The 24,129-nt window shown below is 60.3% G+C and overlaps 1 protein-coding gene across 1 annotated transcript; it reads right to left on the bottom strand.

The window, feature by feature from the left end:
- Nucleotides 1–466: 466 nt before the first annotated feature.
- On the bottom strand, nucleotides 467–23,447 carry POLR2A (RNA polymerase II subunit A). Its single transcript, XM_080825625.1, has 29 exons — nucleotides 22,973–23,447; nucleotides 14,670–14,802; nucleotides 14,393–14,529; nucleotides 14,127–14,300; nucleotides 13,755–14,036; nucleotides 13,341–13,502; nucleotides 13,026–13,246; nucleotides 12,714–12,846; nucleotides 12,141–12,265; nucleotides 11,835–12,045; nucleotides 10,909–11,118; nucleotides 10,617–10,785; nucleotides 10,343–10,437; nucleotides 10,005–10,208; nucleotides 9,662–9,884; nucleotides 9,114–9,297; nucleotides 8,544–8,715; nucleotides 8,350–8,455; nucleotides 8,044–8,249; nucleotides 5,189–5,413; nucleotides 4,800–5,046; nucleotides 4,471–4,571; nucleotides 3,668–3,772; nucleotides 3,408–3,590; nucleotides 2,962–3,165; nucleotides 2,629–2,815; nucleotides 2,419–2,532; nucleotides 2,124–2,273; nucleotides 467–2,024 (listed from the first exon to the last, which is right to left on the bottom strand). Exons 1-29 carry the CDS (start codon nucleotides 23,063–23,065, stop codon nucleotides 868–870), a joined length of 5,913 nt encoding a protein of 1,970 aa, XP_080681751.1. The 5' UTR covers nucleotides 23,066–23,447; the 3' UTR covers nucleotides 467–867.
- Between the last annotated feature and the right edge of the window lie 682 nt (nucleotides 23,448–24,129).

Raw genomic sequence — 24,129 nt, 5'->3', positions numbered from 1 at the left:
GGCCAAAAGTAATAAATTATCCCTGAATCCTTTCATGGTCACTTTCAAACCTATTACAGGATCCAGAACCTTCTCACTGTTGGTTTGAGGCCAAAACAAAAACTGGTTAGAAGGGACTTGAGAAACGCGCAGGAGAAATACCGGAAGAAAATGTGCCTCCTGGTGGTGGTGTGGAGGACAGGGACGCTTCCGCCCCTGCGGCACGTGGACCTTTCTGGACTTTTCCAAATCACGGTAATAAAAGGTTAAAGAGCTGTTACGTCCAACAGTGCCTTAACAGAGGGCAAGGGCCACCCCTGGGGGACCAGAACGCTGGCAGAAAGCAGCACATGGCCCGTGGTAGGTGCTTGTCCAGAGAATAAGGAGCCGTCAGCTCTGGGTTGCCTGCCTCTTGGTGACAGGGAGTGGCCCAGGCAGGTGGCGGCCCAGGTGTACTGCCCACAATGACACACCCCGTGTGACGCACTTTTGGCCAAAATTAGTAAACTTTATTTAAACTTCAAAAAATAAAATAACAGACAAAAGGCAGCTTTAGCTTTGTTCTTCCCGAGGATCAGCTAGAACGACCCACAGCAGGAACTACCCCTATGAAGTTAAAATCCCCTCTACCCCCAATCAAGCCACAGGCAAGGAGGGAGCCTCGATGTGGGGACAGGCCTGGGGCGGGTGGGGCGGGAAGGAGACCCCCAGAGCCAGGAGAGTGGGTTCTGAGTCAGCACAGGTGGAGAACAAGACAAGAAGCCCCAGCGGAAACGGGACCAGAACGTCAACAAGAACTTTGTCACAGGCGCTATGTACAAGGGAGGCGGGCCGGGGGCCTGTGCCCCACGAGGGCACCGCTCGGGCTGCCCCGCGCCCCACGCGCCCTCAGTTCTCCTCATCGCTGTCGTCCGGGCTGATGGCCGGACTGGTGAGGCTGTAGGTGGGGCTGGTGGGCGAGTAGCCCGGGGAAGTGGGTGAGTAGGTAGAGCCTTTGGGCGAGGTGGGCGAGTAGGTGGGGCTGGTCGGTGAGTACTTGGGGGAGGTGGGCGAGTAGGTGGGGCTGGTGGGCGAGTACTTGGGGGAGGTCGGGGTATAGACTGGAGAGGTTGGCGAGTAAGTAGGAGATGTGGGGGAGTACTTTGGGGTGGTGGGCGAGTAGGTAGGGCTGGTGGGTGAGTACTTGGGGGAGGTGGGCGAGTACTTCGGGCTGGTAGGTGAGTACTTGGGAGAGGTCGGGGTGTACTCTGGGGAGCTGGGGCTGTACGAGGGGCTGGTGGGGGTGTACTTCGGCGAGGTCGGGCTGTAGCTGGGGGAGCTGGGGCTGTAGCTGGGGGAGCTCGGGGTATAGGTCGGAGACTGTGGTGTGTATCGTGGGCTTGACGGGGAGTAGCTTGGCGAGGTCGGGGAGTAGCTGGGTGAAGTTGGAGAGTAACTTGGAGAGGTTGGGCTGTAGTTCGGACTCGTGGGTGTGTAGTTGGGACTAGTCGGGGAGTAGCTCGGTGACGTCGGACTGTAGCTGGGAGACGTCGGGGTGTAATTGGGACTGGTTGGAGAATAGTTAGGGCTGGTTGGCGAGTAGCTTGGGGATGTTGGCGAGTAGCTTGGGGACGTGGGAGAGTAGCTTGGGGACGTGGGAGAGTAGCTCGGGGACGTAGGCGAGTAGCTGGGAGAGGTGGGCGAGTAGCTGGGAGAGGTTGGGGAGTAGCTGGGAGAGGTCGGGGAGTAGCTGGGAGAGGTCGGGGAGTAGCTGGGAGACGTGGGAGAGTAGCTCGGGGAAGTTGGAGAGTAGCTGGGAGAGGTTGGGGAGTAGCTAGGAGAAGTTGGGGAGTAGCTGGGTGAGGTCGGGGAGTAGCTAGGCGAGGTCGGGGAGTAGCTGGGTGACGTGGGGCTGTAGTTGGGACTGGTTGGAGAGTAGGATGGAGAGGTGGGGGAGTAGGAAGGTGAGGTCGGGGAGTAAGAGGGACTCTGAGGCGTATAGCCTCCAGGGGAGCGAGGCTCATAGGCGGGTGATGTCGGGGAGTAGCTGGGAGACATAGCACCACCTGTGGGAGAAAAAAGCCAGGAGTTTAGGGACGGAAAGTCACCCCGAAGGAATGATTGGGGGGGAAAGAACTTGGCCCCGACTGACAAGGACAGCTCACCTGGCGAGGGGATGTACGGGCTGGAGGGGCCGGGCGAGCCCGGGGAGCCCGGCGTGGGAGACCAGGCGGGCGAGTAGCCGGGGCTGAAGCCGCTGGCGTCGGAGGCGGCGCTGGGGGAGAAGCCGGCTGCCCCCGGGGTCATTCCACTCCCTGCGAAGTGCAAGAGGAGTTCAAACCAGAGCTGGAGCCCAGCGGCGTCCCCAGAGCTCCCCGACGGGGCGCCACCTCAGCCCCGCAGCCCACCCGCCTCTGACAACCCAGACAGAGGCCCTTCCTCGCGGGCCGGGTCACTCACCGACACTGGGGGACCAGGCGCCGTAGGCCGGGGTTGCGCCCTGGTTCCAGGGTGTCATGGCTGGAGAAATCCCTCCCATGGGGCTGGGCGCCGAGCCGAAGAACATGCCAGTGGCTGGGGAGAAGCAGGGGGAGTCCTGAGCACCGCGCCCGGGGACCGGCCTCCCCCCCCACCCCGCCAGGTCTGGGCAGCGGGGGCCCAACTACTCACGTCCGGCGGCCCCCAAGCCGGGGATGTTGGTGGGGATCTCCATGCCGTACTTGCACTTCTCGGCGTCGAGCAGGAGGTCGAAGCAACCGGTGCCGGCCGGGGCGAGCTGGCCCAGCATGATGTTCTCCGACACCCCCTTCATGGGGTCGCTTTCTCCGTGCGCGGCGGCCTCCATCAGCACGTCCACCTGCACCACCGGCCGACGGGGGGCCCGTGAGACAGCGCCGCACCCCGTGCTCCGAGGGGCCGCTGCCCAGGTCACTCTGGCGCAACCCGTCTTCCTACAGCGCTCCCCGCCCCCTCTCCATCCGCCCCCCGCTGCTCCGTCGTTACCGTTTCCTCAAAGGAGCATTTCATGAGAGGTCCGGTATCCTGGCGGTTGACCCCATGTCGGGTGATGGCCATCAGGTGGCCGCGACAGGTCATGGTGTCACACAGCAGAGCCAAGTGGCGGTAATTGACGTAGGAACCGTCAAAGGAGATAACGTGGTACAGCTCCCGCTCCAGAGCCTTCCGCACGGCTTCAATGCCCAGCACCTGGCACGGCGAGGGGGGGAGTGAAGGGACAAGACTGAGCAGCTCTGCTCTCCCCCAGCTCCTCCTGCCACCCGGACCCGCGGAGGGACAGTCAGGGGTCGCAGCCGCCCGCACTCAACGCGGGACTCAGCTTTGGACAAACTTGAGCGAGCGAACGCCCAGAGAGAAGGTGGGGGCCGCTTCCTGTCGGACACCCCGGGATCCCGGAAAGAGAGCGGGGCAGCGGCGCGTCGGGGGCTCACCGTGAAGATCTCCACGATGTCGTTGGACGTGGTGCGCACGGGGTCCACGTCCTTCTCACTCAGCACGCGCATCAGGCTCACGCCGTCCGTCTCCAGGATCCACTCCTGCAGGGCCTTGAACTCCCCGTCCTCCGTGATGATGATCTTCTTCTTGTTGTCCGTCTGCGGCAGGTGCATGTACACCTGCAGGGGAGGGCGTGAGCGGCGGGGAGAGGGGGCGGCAGAGAGGGGGCGGGGGCGGGGGCGGGGCGCGCGCTAACCTTGCTGATCTGCTCAATGCCCTGCAGGGTCATGTCGGTCAACATGTTGGACTCAATGCAGCGCAGGAAAACGTCGTCGTCCATCTTGTCCACCACCTCCTCCTCCTGCAGCGAGAGCGAGGACCCGGTCCTGGACCTCTCCTCCTCTGTTCCCACGCTTACCCCGGACCACAGCCGCCCCGGGAGCCTGAGAGGCACATCAGGCCCCAAACTCTGCCCTCCGTGGTCCCCCTGACATTACTTTTTAGCCAGTTTTCGTGATCCTGAGAGACCCAGGGAAGGCTCCCGCAGCCCGCCTTCCCGACAGGCTTTCCAGAGCCGGGGCGCTCCAAGGGCCCTGCTGGTGCCTGCGGCCCCTCCCAGCTCGCGGTGGCCGCCACCTGGGCAGCAAAGGGCTCCCGTGGGCAGCCGTCCTCTCCTCCCGCCGAGACCCATCACGACCCCTGGATCTCCTCTCCCACCGTTCAGCGCGTGTTCGTGCCCCAGGCAGCCGGGAGCCGTGCCCAGGACTGAAGCCACCGCTCCGGTGCCCTCTCCGGGCCCGCGGCACCTGCTGTCACCCGCCTTCCGCAAGACGCACTAGCCCTGCCCTCTGCCCTTTTGAGGGACCCTCGCGGAGGGACAGCCCAGGGCCTTCCCTGCTTCAACGCCACCTGTCGGGGCCACACAGCTGCTACCTCGGCTTTCCAACATTTTTGCTGCTACGAGTTTCGGAAATCCCGGCCGGCTTCCACGCCGCTTTCACGCCTCTGGTCACCAGACAGGCTGCCCGGCACCGTCCCGCTGCCCCCCGGTCTCCTCACCTCTTGCATCTTGTTCTCGTCGCTGTTCATGATCCGGATGCGCAGCACCAGCTTCTCGGCGTTGTCGTCGTTAAAGATGCAGTTCAAGTCGTCGCCGAAACCTGGTGCGGAGGAGGGGCTGTGAGAAGGGCGGCGGCCGCAGGACTCTCCCCGATGGCGCTCTTCCAGCTTCCCCTGCCCCTCCCAGAACCCTCTAGAAGAAAGCTTAACACGGAGCAGGCCCCATGAAGGCGGAGGGTGGGGGAGGCTCACTGGGGACCAGCAGGCGGTGCCGCGACAGATGCGGAGCCCGGGCAGACTCTGAGCTGCGCCCGCCCTCCCGGCCTTACCCGCGTTGATCTTCTCGGCAATCTGCTCCATGGTCAGCTTCCGGTCGGTCATGTGCTTCCGGTCCAGCTCCACCCGCAAAAGCCAGGGGGAGATGCGGGCCACGTCAAAGTCAGGCATCTCATAGTAGACATTCACCCATTCCTGATCCTCTGCCACCACCGTGCTCTGGGGGTTGGGGTCGTAGTAGATGGCCGTGTTGGCGGTCACCTTCCTCAGTGTCGTATGCTCCAGACGGCACAGAATGTCCTGGGAACAAGAGGCGGTGGGGACACAGGCATGTAGGGGGCTCTGGAGGCTTCTGCGAGCCCTCCCTGCAGAGATGAGGCGTTCAAGGGTGAGAGCGCTCCCCCTCCGGCTCCCGCCAGAAGCCGAGCCACCCAGCCCCTACCTTGGCCCTCTCAGCGTCTCGAGCGGACTGGCCCAGCAGGAAGACAGTGAGCGAAGGCGTCTTCGGCTTCTTGGAGATGTTGATGAGCTCCTTGAGACGGGGCACACCCAGGGTCACGTTCTTGGCAGACACGCCGGCATAGTGAAAGGTGTTCAAGGTCATCTGGGTGGCAGGTTCCCCAAGGGACTGTGCGGCCAGGGCGCCCACCATCTCCCCAGGATGGGCCTACGGAGCAAGAAAAACTGGCATCAGAGAGAGCGAGCACCTCCCTTCCGGCGAGGGACGACGAGCGGCAGTCAGGACGGCGACACGGGTGCTGGGACAGGAGAGGAGCCCGACACAGCGAGTCGGGATTCTCGCGCCCCTTCCTCCTCACCTTCCGCTCCACACGCCCAGGGGGCGGCCCTGGGCCACCTGAGACCCTAACTTCTAGAGCGTGCTCAAGTCATGGGCTGAACACTGGGTCGCGTCAGTGCTCCAAGTGGGGCGCTCCCCGAAGTTTCTGTTCACTGAGGTCACGACCACACGCCATCAGCTCTAACCTTCACACGAGAGAGAGTCCTAGTGCACACGGCCAGCGCAGGCGGCAACCGAAGGCTCATCGCCGTCTTCCGGCTCGGCACCTCGCTGCTCCGACCACAGAGCGCTCCTCTGTACGGTGCCGGCAGTCCTGCTTACCCGTCCGCGGATGGGTGTTCTGGCTGTTTCCGCAGTGTGGCTGTTATGAACAACGGGGCCACGATCGTCTGTGTGCTGCGTTTTTGTGCACACGCTGTCCAGTCTTGGGTATGTTCCTAGAAGTGGATCTGCCGGTTCAAACGGTACCTGTGTCTACTCAGCCGAGGAGCAGCGGGCTGTGACCCCCCAGTGGCCCCGCAGTGGCTGCACCACCTGCAGCAGCGGCCCAGGAGAATTCCCACGGCTCTATGCCTCGCGCACAGCCTCTTTCCATCCTAACTCAAGAGGCATGAGGTGGTGGCTCACTGGGCTGCAGCTGCATTTCCTGGGCAGCTCATGACGCTGACCACCTCTTCTCGTGCGTTTACTGGTCACTTTCATATGTTCTTTGCGGGAAGGTGTCGACCTAAGGCTTTAGCTCTCTCTTTGTTGCTAACTCGCAGCAGTCCTTTACGTATTCTTCACGTGGGATGTGCAAAGCTTTCCCCTGGTTCTGGGTCGTCTTCTCACTCTCTTGCCAGTGTCCTCAGCACAGGATTTTCATTTGGCTGAAGCCCCATCTGTCTTGTTTTGTGCTCTTTAGCCGGATGCTTTCCGTGTCAAACCAAAGACTCTGCTGTCTAATCAAAGATCATGAAAATTTACCCCACGTTTCCTTCTAGAACTTTTTACAGCTTGAGCTCTTATATGTAGATCTTCAACTTATTTTGAAGCAATTTTTCTACACAGCGTGAGGTAGGGATCCAACTTCAACATTTTGCACCTGCATGGCTAGCTGTCCCGGCACTATTATTTTTTAAAGTTTATTTATTTGAAAGAGAGAGAAACGGAGCACGCGTGGGAGAGGGCAGGATAAGAGAATCCCAAGCAGAGCCCCCAACCCCCCGAGCTGAATGCAGAGCCTGACATGGGGCTTGATCTCACAACCCCTGAGACCATGACCTGAGCTGAAACCAAGAGTTGGATTAATGGGCTGAAGAACCCAGTGAGGCCCCCAACATCATTTGTTGCAAAGACTTATTTTCTCCCGTGCAAGGACTTGGCACTCTCGTCATAAATTTAACAACTGGAGGGGCGCCTGGGTGGCTCAGTCATTGAGCGTCTGCCTTCGGCTCAGGTCATGATGCCAGGGTCCTGGGATCGAGCCTCGCATCGGGCTCCCTGCTCAGTGGGAAGCCTGCTTCTCCCTCTCCCACTCCCCCTGCTTGTGTTCCCTCTCTTGCTGTCTTCATCTGTCAAATAAATAAATAAAATCTAAAAAAACCCAAAAAAACAACTGTAAACGTGAGGGTTTAACTTGCAAGCCGTCAACTCGAGTTCCGTGCACCCGTCCCTACATCCTCAGGTGAGCACCGCGCGATCCGGAGACGCGCAGCTCTACGGGGATATCTGAAATCGGGAGGTGGGAGTCTTCCAATCTTGTTCTTTTTCCAAACTGTCTGGCTACTCTGAATCCTCTGCAATTCCCTATACATTTTAGAATCAGCTTATACATCTCTGCAAAAAAGGCAGGTGGGCTCTGACAGGGACAGTGCCCGGTCTGTAGATCACTTTGGGGATTATCGCCATTTAGCAGCACAAATCTTGTAATCCGCGAACACCCGATGTCCTTCTGCTCACTTAAGCCTTCCTTCTTTCAATCACGTTCTATGGTGTTTCCTGATGCGTTTTAACTATTTGATTTATAAAACCGGATTACCACGCACGTACTCAGAGCCATGCCTGTAAGACATTTCTATCTTCCCACTGCCCTGTAAAAACCTCCCTTAGAGACAGTGACGGTATATCCCAGTATGTCTGAATCTCTTTCCTGCTCACTCCCCCAGTCCCTTACCTCCACCTAAACCGGAATTCCGCACACACCAGGCACTTTCAGAAAAGAAAGAACGACCCTCCCATTTCCCATCTCAGCCACGTGGCTTCTTTCCGGTACGACTGCCCGTCCTGGAGTCGTCACCCATCTGTCCAAGGCCCAATGTCTGCGTCTGCGACATGGAAACAGCCCGCCAGGGAAGGAGGCACAAAGCCCCCCACACGGGACTCGGCAGAGCACAGACCCTCAGCGACCGAGAACCACACCCAGGCACTGGTGGGCGAAGGCAGGCTGTGCTCAGAGCCCAGCTGAGTGCACAGGTCAGAGGAGAGGAAAGCAAGGCTGGGCTGAGACCACCACTTACGATGGCTTGGTTGAACTTGGACTCGATCTCCCCGAGCAGCCAGTCGAAGGCCTCCCCGCTGAGCCGGAACTCCTCGGCCATGCGGCGGGAGCAGAGAGTGGAGCGCAGGTGGATGTTGAAGAGGAGCGTGGCGTTCTCCTGCGCCTGCCGGCTCAGGGGGTCGTCCCCATTCACGATCACCAGCTTCTTGCTCAACTCCTTGACTCCTGGGGGCCAACGGAGGTCAAGAGAGGGTAGACCGTGGCCCGGCTCACTCCGGTCCCGCAGCCCGGCCCAGGGGTCTCCGGTCTCCGGGCCGCTACTCACCCTCTACGACCTTGATGGGGTGCAGGTCGGACGGCAGACGGGGGTTGATGTGGAAGATTTTCTGAGCGTTCCAGATCATGCGCAGCAGGTTACAGGGCAGCACCACCTGAAGGGGGGCGGCCGGGGGTGTCACGAGCGGGGCACGGCCGCACAAGGGCAGTGGCGCCCCGGCCCTGCCTTCCCGCCTCTCGCACCTTGCTGTCGCCGGTTGGGAAGATGACCCTGAGCACCTCCCGGTCCTCGCGCATGCGCTCGAACTCCCGCTCCAGCTCGTTCTGGATGTGTGCGTTGCTCAGCACGTCCTTCACCAGGTCCTCCTGCAGGGTGCGCCGCAGCGCCCTCTCGTTCGTGTAGTCGAAGCGGAACCTGCCGGCGGCAGGAGGGGTCAGGGGCAGGTGGGCCCAGGCCCGATCCCTGCAAGGAGCACCACGAGGCTCCGAGCCGCAAGGCCTGCAGAACGGGGCTTTGGGGCAAGCGTCCGGGGCAGAGAAATTCAAGGTCTAGGCCCTAGGACTGCCAGCAGGACCCGAGCTGGGGCAAGGCCACCTGAGCTTGCTCGGACACCATTGGGCACCGGGCGGGGCGGGTCTTATGTCGGCCCCCAATGTGCACCTGCCGTCACCAGGAGTGACAAAGGGCCCTAAGAGGGCAGGTGGCCGCAAGGCACACGCTGGGCAGGCAGCGTCTCTGCACGCAGGGAGGGGTGTCCTAGGAGGCCAGCCAAGAGCCCCAGGGTCAGGACCCGCCCGCCGCAGCCTCCTCACTTCTTCTCAAAAGCCTTGTGCGACGGCTTCAGGGTGGCCAGGTTCTGGAACTCGACACTCTCGCCGGCCAAGCCGTCCTCGCCGTAGCGCAGCTGCACCACCTGGTTGATGGAGTTGCGCACCGTGGCGTCGTACTTCACCATCACCGACTCCATGGACTTGATGAGCCGCCGCTGGATGTACCCTGTGCGGGGGGAGGGGTATGGGCCCGTGTGTAGAGGGCGCCGACGCCGCCACCCACCAACCCTCACAAGAGACAGCAGACCCCGGCCCCCATGGCCCCTCCATGAACGCTGCACCCACCACCAGCTGGAGGCAGGGCCTAGAGGAGGCCCCCGGGAACCAGCCCCCAGGGGACAAGTCGCCAGAGACCTTGGGCCCTGTCCCTGCCAGGGAGCGCTGCAGGGGGCCGTGCGTGTCCCTCGGGCCGCCTCCCCAGCTCCGGGGCTCCAGCTGCTACTCTTTCCAGGAGAGACAAAATCCCGGGCCCAGGAACTCCTCTCCCCCCCCGGCCCCCCCCGGCAGCAGTGCAGGCCAGAAGGCCTCACCAGTCTCAGCAGTCTTGACGGCCGTGTCGATGAGCCCCTCGCGACCCCCCATGGCGTGGAAGAAGAACTCGGTGGGCGTGAGGCCGGCCAAGTAGGAGTTCTCCACGAAGCCGCGGCTCTCGGGCCCGTAGTCGTCCTTGATGAAGTGAGGCAAGGTCCTGTGCTTGAACCCAAACGGGATCCGTTTCCCTTCCACGTTCTGCTGTCCGACGACGGCAATGACCTGGGGAACGAGGGGGGATGCACCTGACTCCCTCTGCTCAAGGAGCCCGCGCTCCCAGCATGCTGCCCCGTCCCACCTTCCCCACCCACGGCCCGCATCTGGAAGGACGAGGCTCCCCACCTGGGAGATGTTGATCTTGGAACCTTTGGCCCCAGACACCACCATGGACTTGAAGTTGTTGTACTCAGACAGGGACTTCTGGGCAGAGGAGCCGGTCTTGTCTCGGGCGTCGTTGAGGATGCGGTTCACCTGGTTCTCAAAGGTCTGTCGCAGGGTGTTCCCGGGGGTGGGCTCCAGCTCGTTGTTGTGAGCCTTCTCGATGACCTGGGTGCGAGGGAGGCGGCAGGGCTCAGCGTGGGCTCTGTTCCTCCTCCCCTCACACCCACCCGGCTGTCACTGACGTCCCCTCCAAGTGTGGGAGCGACTGTCACTGGGTCTCGGCCAGCCTTCCTACTCACCTCAATCACATCCTGCTTGGCCTTCTTAATAGTGTTCTGGATGTCCTGGTAGGTCTTGGAGTCGGCAATGGAGTCCCCAATGCCAATGGTGTGACCTAGGGATACGGAGCGGCATCACCAACACCCTCCTTACGCTCCCCCCAAAACCTGGAATGGAATCACAGCCAAGACACTTGGCGGTGGGACCCCAAATCCAGGCAGGAAAGCAAAGGATGGAAGAACGGAAGAGGCAGTCAGGACTCCAGGAGCGGGCTCGCCGGAGCCCTCCGCTCACCCTCGATCAGCAGCCAGTTGTTGATGACGGTCTGAATGTTGGAGTAGAAGAGGCGAGTGACGTCGTGGCCCATCTCCAGGTAAGAGATGTGCACCAGCGAGCCGGCCGACGTGCCCAGAGACTTCTTACACAGGATGCCCATGATCAGCTCCCCGTTCTCCACCACCACCTGCGCACAAAGCACCCCATTCGAGGCCCCCGCGGTGGCGCCCCTGTCCAAATCCTGCCCCCACCCCCGTGGTGGCACCCCTGTCCAAATCCTGCCCCTACCCGGGCGGAGGCCGGGTCCCACCTTGGTGTCCCCGGGAGAGATGTGTTTGTAAGGACCGCTGTCCTCGTCATCGGGATGGGTGCTGTGGGTGCGGATACAGTTGATGTGGCCAGGGATGATGAGGGAGAAGATCTGTTTGCCCGTCCACAGCGGCCGTGGCTTCAGGATGGCTGGCTGTGGCACCTTCCCGTCCCACGTGGACAGGAACATCAGCAGGTTCATCACCTCCCCCTGCACCAGGACACGCAAGGGCAACTTTCAGCCCCGGGGCCACGCCGGGGAAGGTCGCAAGCCCGCAGGGGAGCGCGCACTGGGGAGGCAGACGCCAGGGAGAGGGTTTCCCAAACTTTTAATGACAAATTCATTATAACCATGAGACTCTGCCTCTCTCTTCTCTTGAACGATAAACATAAGCTACTTTTAATAATTATAAAACGACTGGAGTGCCTGGGGTGCTCAGTGGGTGAAGCCTCTGCCTTCGGCTCTGGTCACGATCTCAGGGTCCTGAGATAGAGCCCAACACCGGGCTCTCTGCTCAGCGGGGAGCCTGCTTCCCTCTCTGACTCTGCCTGCCTCTCTGGCTACTGGTGATCTCTGTCAGATAAATAAATAAAATCCTAAAAAAAAAAAAAAAAAAAAGACCAAAGGAAAAAAAAACAAGTAAAACGGTAACCAAATTATCTGTTTCCCTTCACCTTTGCTTCCTAACAGTAGCTGAAATTACATATCTTAAGAAATTAGATGGGGAAAAAACAAAATAAAATAAAAAGCTGAATTGGGCGCTAAAGCCACAGACCCTTTCTGGCCCCTGACCTTCCTAACCGCCTCCCCTCTCCCTCCTGGCACACAGGTCAACACACACATCCCAGCTCTTCCTCCCCAGCATCCCCTCGCCACCCCGATCACAGCGCCTGTCCGAGCTGGGGCCCCTCCCTAGGAGCACGTACCCGTTCCAGAAAGACGTCCCTCTTGGTGAATTTGCGCACCGCCGTGAGCGTGTCCTGCACGATGCCCATGACGGGCCGATTGCTCTGCGGGGTGACGATCATGCGCGGCACCATGGCCAGCTCCTGGATCTCTGCCCGCGTCTCCAGAGACTGGGGCAGGTGCAAGTTCATCTCATCCCCGTCGAAGTCCGCGTTGTAAGGAGTTGTCACGCTGCAGTGACCGAGAGAAGCCGGGCTCGGACCCGCCACAGGGAAGCGTCAGGCAGCCGCTTGGCCCCACCCGCCGCCCACGGCCAGGGGACGGACCTCAGATTTAAGCGAAAAGTAGACCAGGGGAGGATGCGGACCCGATGCCCCATCATGGACATTTTGTGCAGCGTCGGCTGGCGGTTGAAGATGACGATGTCTCCGTCGCACATGTGCCGCTCCACCTAGGGAAGCAAGCAGAGACTCAGAGGAGGGGCTTGCCACGAGCAAAGGCCGTGGGCCGGAAACGCCCTGCAGGCGGAAAGAGACGACGGAAAGGAGCACCTTCACGTGGAACCCGTAGCGACTGGCCCTCTGGGCCAGATGCCACAGGATAAAGCACAACATCCCCCAGCCTCAAGGGACTCTGGCGCGGGGGTGGGGGGGGGTTCCCAGACACTCCGCCCGCGAAGGCTTCTGCTCCGCTCCTCCCTGACTGGCCATATACACGCAGGGTGCCGCACCCGGGCCAGCGCGTTCCCCGCCCCAGCCACCACAGATCGCTGAGGACAGCAGGGGTCTTTCAGAGACGCCCCAGGCCTGGACCCTAGGGAACAGGACAGCCTCCGAGGGGCCCTGGTCCAGAGAGCTTCCTGCTGGGGGCAGGGAGAGAGGCCCCGGCCTGCCACGTGCCTTGTAGCCGGTCTGCAAGTGAAGGTCACTGGGCTTGGGGTGGAAACGCAGGTCGATGCGGTCGCCGTTGTCCCGGATGATGTACTTGGCCCCCGGGTACTGGCTGTTTCCCCTGCGCACCAGCTCCTGGAGTCTGCAGAGGGCGGAGGTGCGCTGAGCACAGAGCTCCCCGAAGCCGTTGCCGCCCGCAGCCCAGACCCCAGCGGAAGCGCTCTCTGCCCCGGGCTCCCAGCTCCCCGCATGTGTCCCCACCATGCCCCTTTGCCCCCTCCCCCCACCTGCATCCCTGCCCCAGCCGGAGGCCAAGCCCACCTGTCTATGTTGAAGGGTGTGACAATCTCCGCGAAGGTCATGTTGGCGGCGATGGAGCGAGGCACGCCCACTTGGTCGATGGAGAGGTTGGGGTCGGGGGTGATGACGGTGCGCGCCGAGAAGTCCACTCGCTTGCCCATGAGGTTCCCTCGGACCCGGCCCTCCTTGCCCTTCAGCCGCTGCTTCAAGGACTTGAGGGGGCGCCCCGACTTCTGCATGGCCTGTGAGGAGACGGGGTGGGCGCACCGCACGGTCAGCCCGGGCTCCCCCCGCCGCCTCCCGCTCGGGCGCAGGGCGGGCGGTGCGGGGACTCACGCGGGGCAGGCCGGGCAGCTCGTTGTCCACCATGGTGGCCACGTGGAACTGCAGGAGCTTCACATCCTCGGCGATGACGTGCGCCGCCGCGCCGTTCTGCTCATTGCGCCGCAGCTGGTTGTTGATCTTCACGATGTCCGCCAGCTTATGTGTCAGGTCATCCTGCGGCCGGAGGACCGCACGGTCACCGCCCCGCGGGCCCAGCCGCTCACCTCCCACACACGGAAGCACTGCCGTGATCTCCAACCGCACCCCGGGCCTCGTGCGACGGCACGCGGCCGGCAGGCGGCTCGGTCCCCTGGGCCCCCGCGCTCCACCCCGGGGCTCCTGCCTGCGTCCGCCCACAGCCCGGGAGCTCCCTGGACTCGGGCAGCCCGCCACCCCGCGGAGAGGCGTGGTCCGGGAGCCGCTGACCTGGTTGCGGGCGGAGCCCTGCATCACCACGGCGGGCCGCACGGACAGCGGGGGCACGGGCAGCACGGTGACGATCATCCACTCGGGCCGTGCGTAGCGGGGCTCCATGCCCAGCACGAAGCACTCCTCGTCCGAGATGCGCTTGAAGATCTCGTGCACTCGCTCCGGACTCAGCAGGATCTTCTTCTCCTGGGAGTCCTCGTTGACGTGCTTCCACTCCGCGTACAGCTCCAGGCCCGAGCGCCGGATCCGGGGCTGGTACCGCCCGCAGCCACCGTGGCCCTGCCGGGGACAGAGGGGGCCGTGAGCGCGGAGACCCCGCCGGCCCTCTGCCAGCCTCCCCCCGGGGCCGGCGGTCCCGCCAGCCGCTACCTTCTCTTTGGTCAGATCCTCGTCGCCCTCCTGCTGCTCCACCCCGAACTTGTTGTCCATCTCCTCGCCGCCCTCGCAGATGTTCTTGCCCTTGCACAGGTCGTACACGTGCGTCAGCCGCTTCTTGGGCTGCCCCTTGGACTTGGCCAGGATGTCCTTGATCTTTGGGTTGTTCTGGGGACAGAGAAGAGCAGGGTCGGCCGGGCCGTGCCTCGGTGCCCCCACGGAGCGACCCCTCCCCCAGGCCAGGGCCCAACCCCACTCACGGAGTCCACGAGCAGCTTGGAGCAGAAGAAGCAGACGCAGCGCAGCACCTTCATCGTCTTCACCAGGAAGCCCACGTGGAACACAGGCTTGGCCAGCTCGATGTGCCCGAAGTGGCCGGGACACTCTGTCATATTTCCTGCGGGGACACACACCTCACACCCTCGTCCTGGCTGGCACCTCAGAGGTCCCCAGGGGTCCCCGCCCCTGGGCCTGGTGGTCAAGGACCCGAGCCTCCCGCCCTCCCGTGGGAACCCCATGCCAGCCCCCAGCACGCACCTGCACAGGTCTGGCAGCGGCCGGTCCGCTCGATCACCCCCTGCCTCGGGTCCATCAGCCCCCCAAGCTTGGGGCGGCCTCCCTCTGTGGTCTCGGGGTATTTGATACCGCCCTCTGTCACAGACATTCGTTTCTACAGAAAAAAAAAAACACACAAAAAAACCCAGTAACAACTACATAGGATTCCTGGTTTCCAGCCTTCACATACAAAGGCCTCAAAGGAGAAGGGCGCACGAGTGGGTCTGTGCTTCTGGGGGTGCCAGCGCCGAGTATCGGGGGTCCTGGTCTCTGTCCAGGTGGGAGAGGGTGCTCAAGATTGCGTGCAGCCGACCCTGGCCTCCATATAAGCCGCCAATCTCCCGGACTCAAACCCCACACCCCTCTGGTTCAATGCCAGATCGCTGACATCTATAGGATTTATCAGCCCCCCCAAAATAAGTTGTTTCAAGGAGGGGTTAAAAAAAAAAAAAAAAAAAGGCAATGCCTTGCTTCTTCCCCAAAGCTGAAATCAAGCCCCAAACCCGTCCCTGGCAGGGGACAGTGCTGCAGCCTGCCAAGTCACGCCTGGCCCCTAGTTGCAGCTCCTGAAGCCCGCCACTGCTCGCCCCTGTCCTCGTCACCTCCTCCTTCCCAAGGGCCCAGCAGCCTGAACCCATCCTTGCTCAGATGGAGATCCTGGGACAAGATGGGGGGGCAGGTGCTGGAGCAGAAGGGTGCCCCAGGAGAGAGGCAGAACCGAAGGTGGAATCCTGAGAAAGGTGGGGCGTCAGACTTGAAGGACCCCCTGGGGGAGGGAGGCTGGGGCTGGGGCAGGTGACGGAGCTCAGAAGCAGGTCTGGCCTGAGAGGTGGGATGAGAAAGCCTTAGTTCTCGCACACCGAGAGCCAAGGACTTTGACATTAGCTGGGTCTGACCTACTAAACTTCCAGAGGGACGAACTTGAACTTAATAAAAGCTTCGCCCCGCGTGTCCCCTCGTGCCAGGCCAACCATCCTCTGTGCGGCTTGTTTCCCTACGCCGACCCGCTCACCTTCTAGGAAGGAGGTCCTGTCGCTCGGACAGGAGGAGCCCGAGGCTGCGTCAACTGACTTGTCCAAGACCTCCACCTCCGGGGGCCAGGAGGACTCAAACCCAACCCTGTCCGGGCCCAACACACATCTGTCCCGCTGCTCCGAGCTGCAGCGCGGACACAATGCTCGCCTCCCTGGGACTCGCCTTCTGGGGCCCATCGCAGCACTAGGGGACTCGTCTGCTCCGCACGGCTAACTGGTAAAACACACATCGCTGTCCGCATCTCACAGATGACGACACCAGAGGCCCAAGGACAGGCAACTAGAAAGCGGCAGAGCCAGGATCGCTGTGCACTGCTTCCACGGCATCACAGGGGGCAAAGGGAAAGGAGCCCCTGCCGGCCCCCCGCAGTGATCTGTGCCCCCCCCCCCGCCGGCGCCGCAGCCCTGAAAGCAGGCCCGAAAGACCAAGGAGCGGCGCCCTGCCCGGCACACCGCCCCACCCCGAGCTCGTCCTCCTGGACGTGGGGGACCACCTGCACCTGCATGGGAGCCCCTGCTGCCCTCCCACCTTCGTCTCCTTCCCGCTGCCCCTCGAACTCCGCTCTGCCCCTGGGTTTCTGCTCACCCACATCCTCGAGGCAGCGGGCCTACCGTCCGCAGCGCTCCCTCTACCCCGGTGACACCCTGATCTCCGCCTACAGGCCTCCCCTTTCTCCGAAACTCCGGATTCACGTATCAAACTACCTACTGAATCAAGAGGCGCCTGGGGGGCTCAGTCAGTTGAGCGTCTGCTTTCAGCTCAGGTCATCATCTGCAGGTCCTGGGATGGAGCTCAGCAGGGGCTCTGCTTCTCCCTCTCCCGCACCCCTCCTTGCGCTCGCTCTCTCTAACAGACAGACCGGTTACTGGGGCGTGGGCTGGAGCCGGAGGCCTCTGGTTCGCCATCCCGGCTCTGTCACGCGGGACCATGTTACGTCGTGGACCTGCTTAAGCCCAGGGCGAGGCAGGTGCTCAGGAAAACACCTGCCCTGATCCCATCTTGCCCCCAGCACCTGGCACGGGTGGTCTGCGCCTCCCACCAGCCTCGGAGCCTCGGCCTCTTCTCCAGGCCTCCAGCCACTGCCTCAGGCCGGGCCTTCCCGCACAGCTGGGCTCTCCTTCTAACGGGGAATCCAGTCTTCACACCCTCCTGCGCTGGACAGGACAGCTCACGAGAGGGTTTCAGGATGTTTCCACGTTCCTTTCTTTTTCCACCTTAGGAACGGAGTCCCCTGCGGTCCTGCGTCACCGGGTCCTCATACCTGCTCTTAGCTCGTCCACACGCCCTTCCCCAAGGCCAACTGCTGTTTAAAGACTCAGCTCAGGCCCCGCTCCTTCCGGAAAGCGTTTCGGGAGGCCCCTGCGCTTCCCTAATCCTCCACCACTGCCTCCCCGGAGAGTACCAGCATCTCCCGGCGCCGGCCTCTCTCTGTCCTCCCGGGTCCCACGGCTCCTGGCAAACTGTCTGTTAGACTGAACTCAACTGCCAAGGCCCCCGGCTGCCGGGAAGCGCCTTCAGAGAGCCTGGAGAAAAGACAGACGGCTGTGCCCAGCCAGCCAGGCCGGCAGTGCCCCCGTAACGGATCAGAGTGGCCACTGCGGAGCAGAAACCAGATGCTCTCTCGATGCGGGAAGTTCCGAACGCGCTCACCTAGACGACCTGACGAAGCCGCAGGAAGGCAGGCCGGGGTGACAGTCCACACAGCCGGCGCCCCAGCGGCGCTGCGTCTCCTGAGACACAGTAAAGCCTTCGCTCCCCTTGACGGGCACAGGAGGGCAGAAGCAAGCCTGACTCCGGCTGCCAGGAAGGTCACCGGCGAGGGAGCGGAGGGAAATCACGCTCAGAGCTCCGCACCTCGCCCTGCCGCAAGGCCGTGCCCACCAAGCCACCCACCTGCTAAGGACTCTTCTGCTTCCAGGCATCAAGATGGGGCCAGGGGCTGTCCTGGAAGGTTCTGGACTCTCTCCCTACCACAAGGTAACAAACTGTCACTTCGGATTACATACAAACCACGTTAGCCCCCAACCCTTCCTCTCGCTACCGGTGTGAGAGGGGTTCGGCGCCCAGTGTCGTCTGACAAGGGCTAGGGTCCTGAGGGGCGGCTGCTCCCAGGGGCTGCCCGAGGCCACAGGACAGACGCCTGCCACAGATTCCCCGCAAATATTCTTTCTCTTTAGGGGCACCTGGCTGGCTCAGGGGAGGAGCGTGTGACTTGACCTTGGAGTCCCGAGTCCAAGCCCCACTCTGGGCGTAGAGATTACTGAAGAATAAAATCTTAAGGGCACCCGGGGTGGCTCAGATAAGCGTCTGCCTTCGGCGCAGGGCACGACCCAGGGTCCCGGGATGGAGCCCTGTCCCACCCCACACGCCAGCAGGGCTCTCGACCCCACCAGCCGTTCCTGTTTACTCGGCTGTCTCTCCCACTGGACTGCAAGCCTCGAGGGCAAGGATCAAGGCTTCGTTCGCTTTCTATCAGCACCTAGCACCGCGCCAGTAAACACTTGCACCGTGTGCAGGAAATCCCACCCTTAATCCCCCCCCTTTTTTTTTAAAGATTTATTTATTTGTTAGAGAGAGAGAGAGGGGGGCACGGTGCAGGCACGGGGAGCAGCAGGAAGAGGGTGAAGCAGGCTCCCTGCTGAACAAGGAGCCCAACGAGGGACTTAATCCCACAACCCTAGGAACATGACCTGAGCCGAAGGCAGTCGCTTAAGGGACAGAGACCCCCAGCCACCCCCCCGCCCCACCGATTATAAATAACTTGAAGACAAGAATAAGCTTCTGGTCCGCCAACATACCGCACATCTAGAAGGGTATAGAATGTTCTAAATTCTTCTTGGAGTAAACTGGGGTATAAATAAATAATCTGGTGCTCTTCACGATTGACAATTGCTGTAATGAACAGGAGCCAACTTCTTCCAGCGTGGCCGGCTCCCTGCTCTGCTGACTTCCTAGCAGCTCTGCACAGAGCCTGAGCGCGGGACCCTCCCCGCTCCCTCCCCCTCAGGACTCCGGAACATCCAAACCGCAACATCCAAACCAACATCCAAACCGCACTTTGGCGGAGAGACCACAGCTCTGTCTTGCAGCAAATTCAAGAGCCCTCAGGACTTGACACACACCCTCCCCACGACTTCTAGAACACACAACTCTTAAACGCTCTTAAACACTGCCTGTACCAGAAGAGGCTCCTTAGCCACCCCACTACGCCCAGCGGAGTGATCTGCTCTTCCCTCAGACATAGGAGCACTGTCCCAGCTGCGAATGCCACAGGGAGAAATTAAAGGGCCCCCCCCCCAGCGCCCCCACCAGAGATGGCCTCTGTTTTGTGAACAGCCAGCCCCGGGTTTGTAAAATGCAGACACGTTCTCACTCTTCCAAGAACACGGCCTCACTCTGCATCCTGGCAACTTCCTTCTCAGATCCCTGCACTTCGGTTCACAGGGCCCTTGGGGGCTCAAGTGCGTCAGCAACTTTGCCAGCACTCCCGGGGTCCAGGGCCAGACGACTTAACAAATATCTATGTCCCCTACCACTTCGTAGCCATCTCCAAAAACACGCATAAACAGAGATTTCAGGGGCGCCTGGGTGGCTCAGTGGGTTAAGGCCTCTGCCTTCAGCTCAGGTCATGATCCCAGGGTCCTGGGATCGAGCCCAGCATCGGGCTCTCTGCTCTGCGGGGAGCCTGCTTCCTCCTCTCTCTCTGCATGCCTCTCTGCCTAGCTTTGATTTCTGTCAAATAAATAAAATAAAATAAAATAAAATAAAACAAATAGAGATTTCAACATATTAAAGAAATATCGCTTTTATTTCCCAAATAACCACAATGACACTTCCGACACCTGTCGGGCCGGAACAACCTAGCAGATCTTAGAATCCGATGGGACAGCACCACCCTGATTTTTTTGGCCCGTGTTTGGGAACTGCTAAAGACCCAGCTTCCCCGAGATAATGACGTCACTGAAAGAGATTTGGCGCCACCTAATGTCGAAAGGGAACTATCAGGAACTCCCAGTTTCCAGGACAGCGGACCGCAGCTCATCTTGTACTTCTCTTGGAAATTTAAAATCTTTCACTGGGCCTGAGAGCCTGCTGCGGCGGCACAGCACGGTCTGGGAACAGGGGACTTAGCCTGTTGGGAAGATCTGTTCTAGTCTAAGAGCACACCCCGAGGTAACTCCACAGAACTCCTCTATCAGTAAATACGGAGGCAATTTACAACTTCCAACAGTATCATATCCAAACAACGTTGTGATGAAAACCCTTCTACATATACCTTTGTGTCCTTTCCAATTACTTCCTTCACTCACTAATTTAACTCATTCTCATTACACCATGATTATGTACCAGGCACACTTTGAAATCCTGAAATTACACAGAGGTGAGCATAGGGTCCCTCGTGAAATTTATGTTCTCCTGAGAGCAAGAAACAGAAAAACAGATCCTTTCAGAGAATGCCAGACTACGCACTAAAATAAAGTCAAGACCGGGGTCAGAGGTCTCCCCATGGGCTCAGTCAGAAGAGCACGCAACTTTTTCTTTTTTTATAATGATTTTTAATTTATTTGACAGAGAGAGAGAGCAAGAGAGGGAACACAAGCAGGGGGAGTGGGAGAGGGAGAAGCAGGCTCCCTGCTGAGCAGGAGCCTGATGTGGGGCTCGATCCCAGGACCCTGGGACCATGACCTGAGCTGAAGGCAGATGCTCAACCATGGAGCGGCCCAGGCGCCCCGAGCATCAACTCTTGATCCTGGGGTTGTAAGCTGGAACCCACGCATGGTGTAGAGATTACTTAAAATAAAGACCAGGGGTTACAGGATGCAGGGGTGATGCTATTTAAACAGGGTGGTCAGGACAGCCGTGCTAATGATAGGACAGAAAGGAGTAAGCCTGGGTAGGTCTGGGCAATGCTGTGCTAAGCACCAGGAACAGGGAGTAATAAAGTCCTTGAGGCAGGACCGAACTCTCGGTGTTGGAAGAACAGGCAGGTCGTGGGCTTAAAGACCCAATGAGGAGTTTGGTTGGTAAAGAGCTGGAGAGGCAGGCGGGGCCAGATTAGCCAGGACCTCACTACAGCTCCGAGTAAGCAGTGTGGATCCTCTGAGAGGATTCCATGCAGGGGAGACACGATAAAAAAAGGGCTCTCTAGCAGCTCTGCGAACTGTGGAAGGAACAGATAAGGGCTAGGGCTAGAGCAGTACCCATGGGAAAGAGGATGGTGGGCTGGGACATGGTGGTCCAGATGGACGTGGTCATAAATGGCCGGATTCCAGGCACGTTTGGAAGGCAGAGCTGACAGACTGACAGATGGACCAAGGGGAAGTTGTGAGAAGAAGTAGCAAAGATGCCTTTTCGGTGTCTGGCCTGAGTTAGCGGGGGAATGGTATGGCCACTGTGTGTTTGCTAAACCAGGCAAGACCCAGGGGAGGGCATGCTCGAGAGGAGAAATTCAGAGCTTTTTCTTTAAGGACAAAATTTCAGAAGTGGTAATGCTGGACCAAAGAACAAACATCAAATGACGGACAGAACTGTCAGACTGTCCTCCAAAAAGGCTGTTGACAGTTTATCCTGCTATCAACCATATGTTAAGCATGCCTATTTCCCAATACTTTGGCCAGTAGAGAAAAATCAGATAAAGGAAAAAACTTTAATTTGCGTGTCTTTATTAGTATTTTCTTATTGGCCGTTTGTAACTTCCGGGAGCTGCTGATTTGTATCCCTTATCTGTTTGTCTAGGTGTGTGCTTTTCCTACTGATTTGTAACTGTTCCCTGTGTATCAAGAAACCTAACCCTGACTATCACAGTGCAAATATCGTTTCCCAATCTGTCTCTTAGCCGTCCATGGTGCCCCTGAAAAAGACAAGTGACTCTTATTTTTACACAGTGAAATGTGCCCTGTTCTCCCTTGTATACAAAATGCTAGGGCTTCTGACTGGCTCGGCCGGAGGGGCATGTGACTCCTGATCTCCGCGCTGTGAGTTCGGGCCCTTGCTATGGTGCAGAGATTACTTAAAATCTTAAAGGAAAAAACGCTTCACTCAGTGCCTGGCCACATGGTAGGCACTCAAAATTTACCGCTAATTCATTCATTCATTACCACGAAGGGGTTCTGCCCCTGGAATCAGCCCCCACAAGCCTTCTCTATTGCGCTGGAGCTCTGCAGTTTCACTTTTTGGATTTAAAGCTTAACTACACCTGGAATTTATGCTTTGGTATGATGTGAGCTCAGGAGGCTCGTAACTCTCAAGCGGCTATGCCTTGTCCTACAGCAAAAGGGTCTCCAGCCACCTGGCTCCAGCCAGCTCACTCCACAAAGGAGTGGGAGTCAACAGCAGCTCTCCCCCAAAACCCCCTCCGCCCTGATCTCTCCCGCCCTCCTCCTTAGCCCTCCCCCACAATCAGCTTTTCAGAGGGCAACCAAAGCACTACTAGTTTTGTTTTGCTTTTAACGTAAACTTGAGGTCACTCTCCGGCTTACAATTCTCCAAAGGCTTCCTCTTCAAAATGAAATTAAACTCAGGTTCCTTACTATGACTTACAACATCCCACCAGGCCCGCCCACTCTCACGTCTCTCCAGCCCATTTTGCTAACTCTCCTCACCCTTCTAAACCCCAGTCGCACTGGCACTTCTTCCCGCCCCTGGGACACACCAAGTTAGTACATGGCTCCCTCGGGCCCTTTGCACCTGCTGTCTCCTCCGTCTGACAAGCTCTCGGTCTGGGATCAGAGGGGGCTTCCCGCACCCTGACAACAGCCGGCCCACAGGAGCCTCACTCCTCGGTAACTCCCCTTCCCGCCATCCAAAGCACTAGCCAAGAACTCAGCTGTCTGGTTTGCTCCTTTATTTGTATGTTGACTGTCGGCCTCCCCCGCCCCCCCCCCACGGACACTGCCCGTGGGAGGCAGGGTCCTCCTGCGTCTCGTCGGGTTCTGCAACCTCCGTGTCTGTCGCGTCTATCACACAGCGGGCGCTCAGTGAATAGCGGTGGAAGGCGGCGGGGCAATAGAGATGTGGGGTCCCGCTTCGCATCCGAACTTGCACAGCGCCCCGCCACCCCACCCCACCCCGGGGCTGACCAACTGTCGTTCGGAGTCGGGGCGCCGATGGCGGCGGCCCGGCCCCCGTCCCGGACACAGCGCCGAGCTCGCTCACCCTCGCGACACTCGGCTCCGGCGGCCCGTCCCCCTGGCGGCCACCGTCGGGCCCCGCCCGCGCCGCGGCAGGGAGCAGAGGGCACGGCCGCTTACCAGTTCATCCGGACTGAGGACTCCGAACTGCACTCGCTTGATGGTGCGCAGCGGGCATGCGCTGTCCCCGGAGGGGGGGCCGCCCCCGTGCATCGCGGAGGCCGGCGCGCTGCGCAGGCGCAAACCTCTCTACAAAAACCCTGCGCCGCCTCCGCCTAGGTGCTCAGACCCCGTCGGGGCGGCCGCCGGGAAGGACCTCCCCGAGTTAGGAGGAAAAAGCCGGAGGAGGGAGAGGTGGGGGAGGGAAGGAGGCGGGGAAGTGAAAAAGGAGCGAAAGGAGCTCTCCTCCCCCTTTCCGGAGATTTTTCGTCTCCCAAAAAGGAAAAAAAAGAAAGGGGGGGAAGGAAAAGGTTTCGGGGGGAGGAAGGAGAAAAGGGGTAACGAATAAATAAGTAACCGGGCTCCTGAACGGCAGAGGTTACGGCAGTTTGTCTCTCCCCCTTCCGGGAGCCGCCTTCTTCTCCAACCGTCCCGGCCGCGCTCTCGGCGCTTCTGAGGAGCGAACTGGCCGAATGACGCCCTTTATAGACTCGCCCCTACATCCCCGCCCCTTCCTTTCCCGCCCTCCCTTGCGCTACGGGGTCGCCTGCGCCGGCCTGCACGGAGCGCGCGCCGGAGTCGTTGGTCGGCCCTCCCCGGCTCCCTGGTTGGGCGACCTTTAGAAGGGACGCGGGGGAGGGGAACGTGTTTTACCCCGCCGCCTGCCCGCTCTGCTCCCTCCCGCCCTGAGATTTAAGTCTAAAGAACCGAGGTGGAATACAGGCCGCTTTTATTCTAGTTTGGACCGTGCTTTCGTCCTCAGCAAAAGTCTCCCATGAATATTTCCCCCCCTTCCCTCCGCTGGAAAATGGTCTGTTCTGCGAATCGGTAATGAAGGAGGCGGGGCCGGCCGGATCCTCCCAAGAGGGTTCCGGGAGGGGGGAGCGCCGGGGGCCGTCCTCGGTCATGAATATGCAGTAGCCACGCTGAATATGCATGAACCGATCAAGATGGCGAGGCCAATCGCTTGTCCGGAAGTAGCTGGTATTTGTCGAGCGGCCTCCTGGGACGGATGGGCACCTCCCGGCCTCCCAAGGAGCGCTGTACGGAACTCTGGCCCGGGAGCCCCCGGCCCGAGCCGCCCGAAGAGGCCTCCGCTCAGGGGGCCTCCTCCGGAA

The sequence above is a fragment of the Martes martes genome, assembly GCF_963455335.1.
Source record: "Martes martes genome assembly, chromosome: 16".
NCBI lineage: Eukaryota > Metazoa > Chordata > Mammalia > Carnivora > Mustelidae > Martes > Martes martes.
This window is presented reverse-complemented; position numbering and strand designations above follow the sequence as displayed.

What these genes read in the sequence shown, in the direction of transcription:
- POLR2A (XM_080825625.1), bottom strand. Translation starts at nt 23,065, where the DNA reads ATGCACGGGGGCGGCCCCCCCTCCGGGGACAGCGCATGCCCGCTGCGC. An exon ending in GGGACGTCTTTCTGGAACGG is followed by an intron (nt 11,119 to 11,834) that starts GTACGTGCTCCT and finishes GTCCTGGTGCAG; the next exon opens with GGGGAGGTGATGAACCTGCT. An exon ending in TGCCGAGAAGATCAACGCGG is followed by an intron (nt 4,572 to 4,799) that starts GTAAGGCCGGGA and finishes CCTCCGCACCAG; the next exon opens with GTTTCGGCGACGACTTGAAC.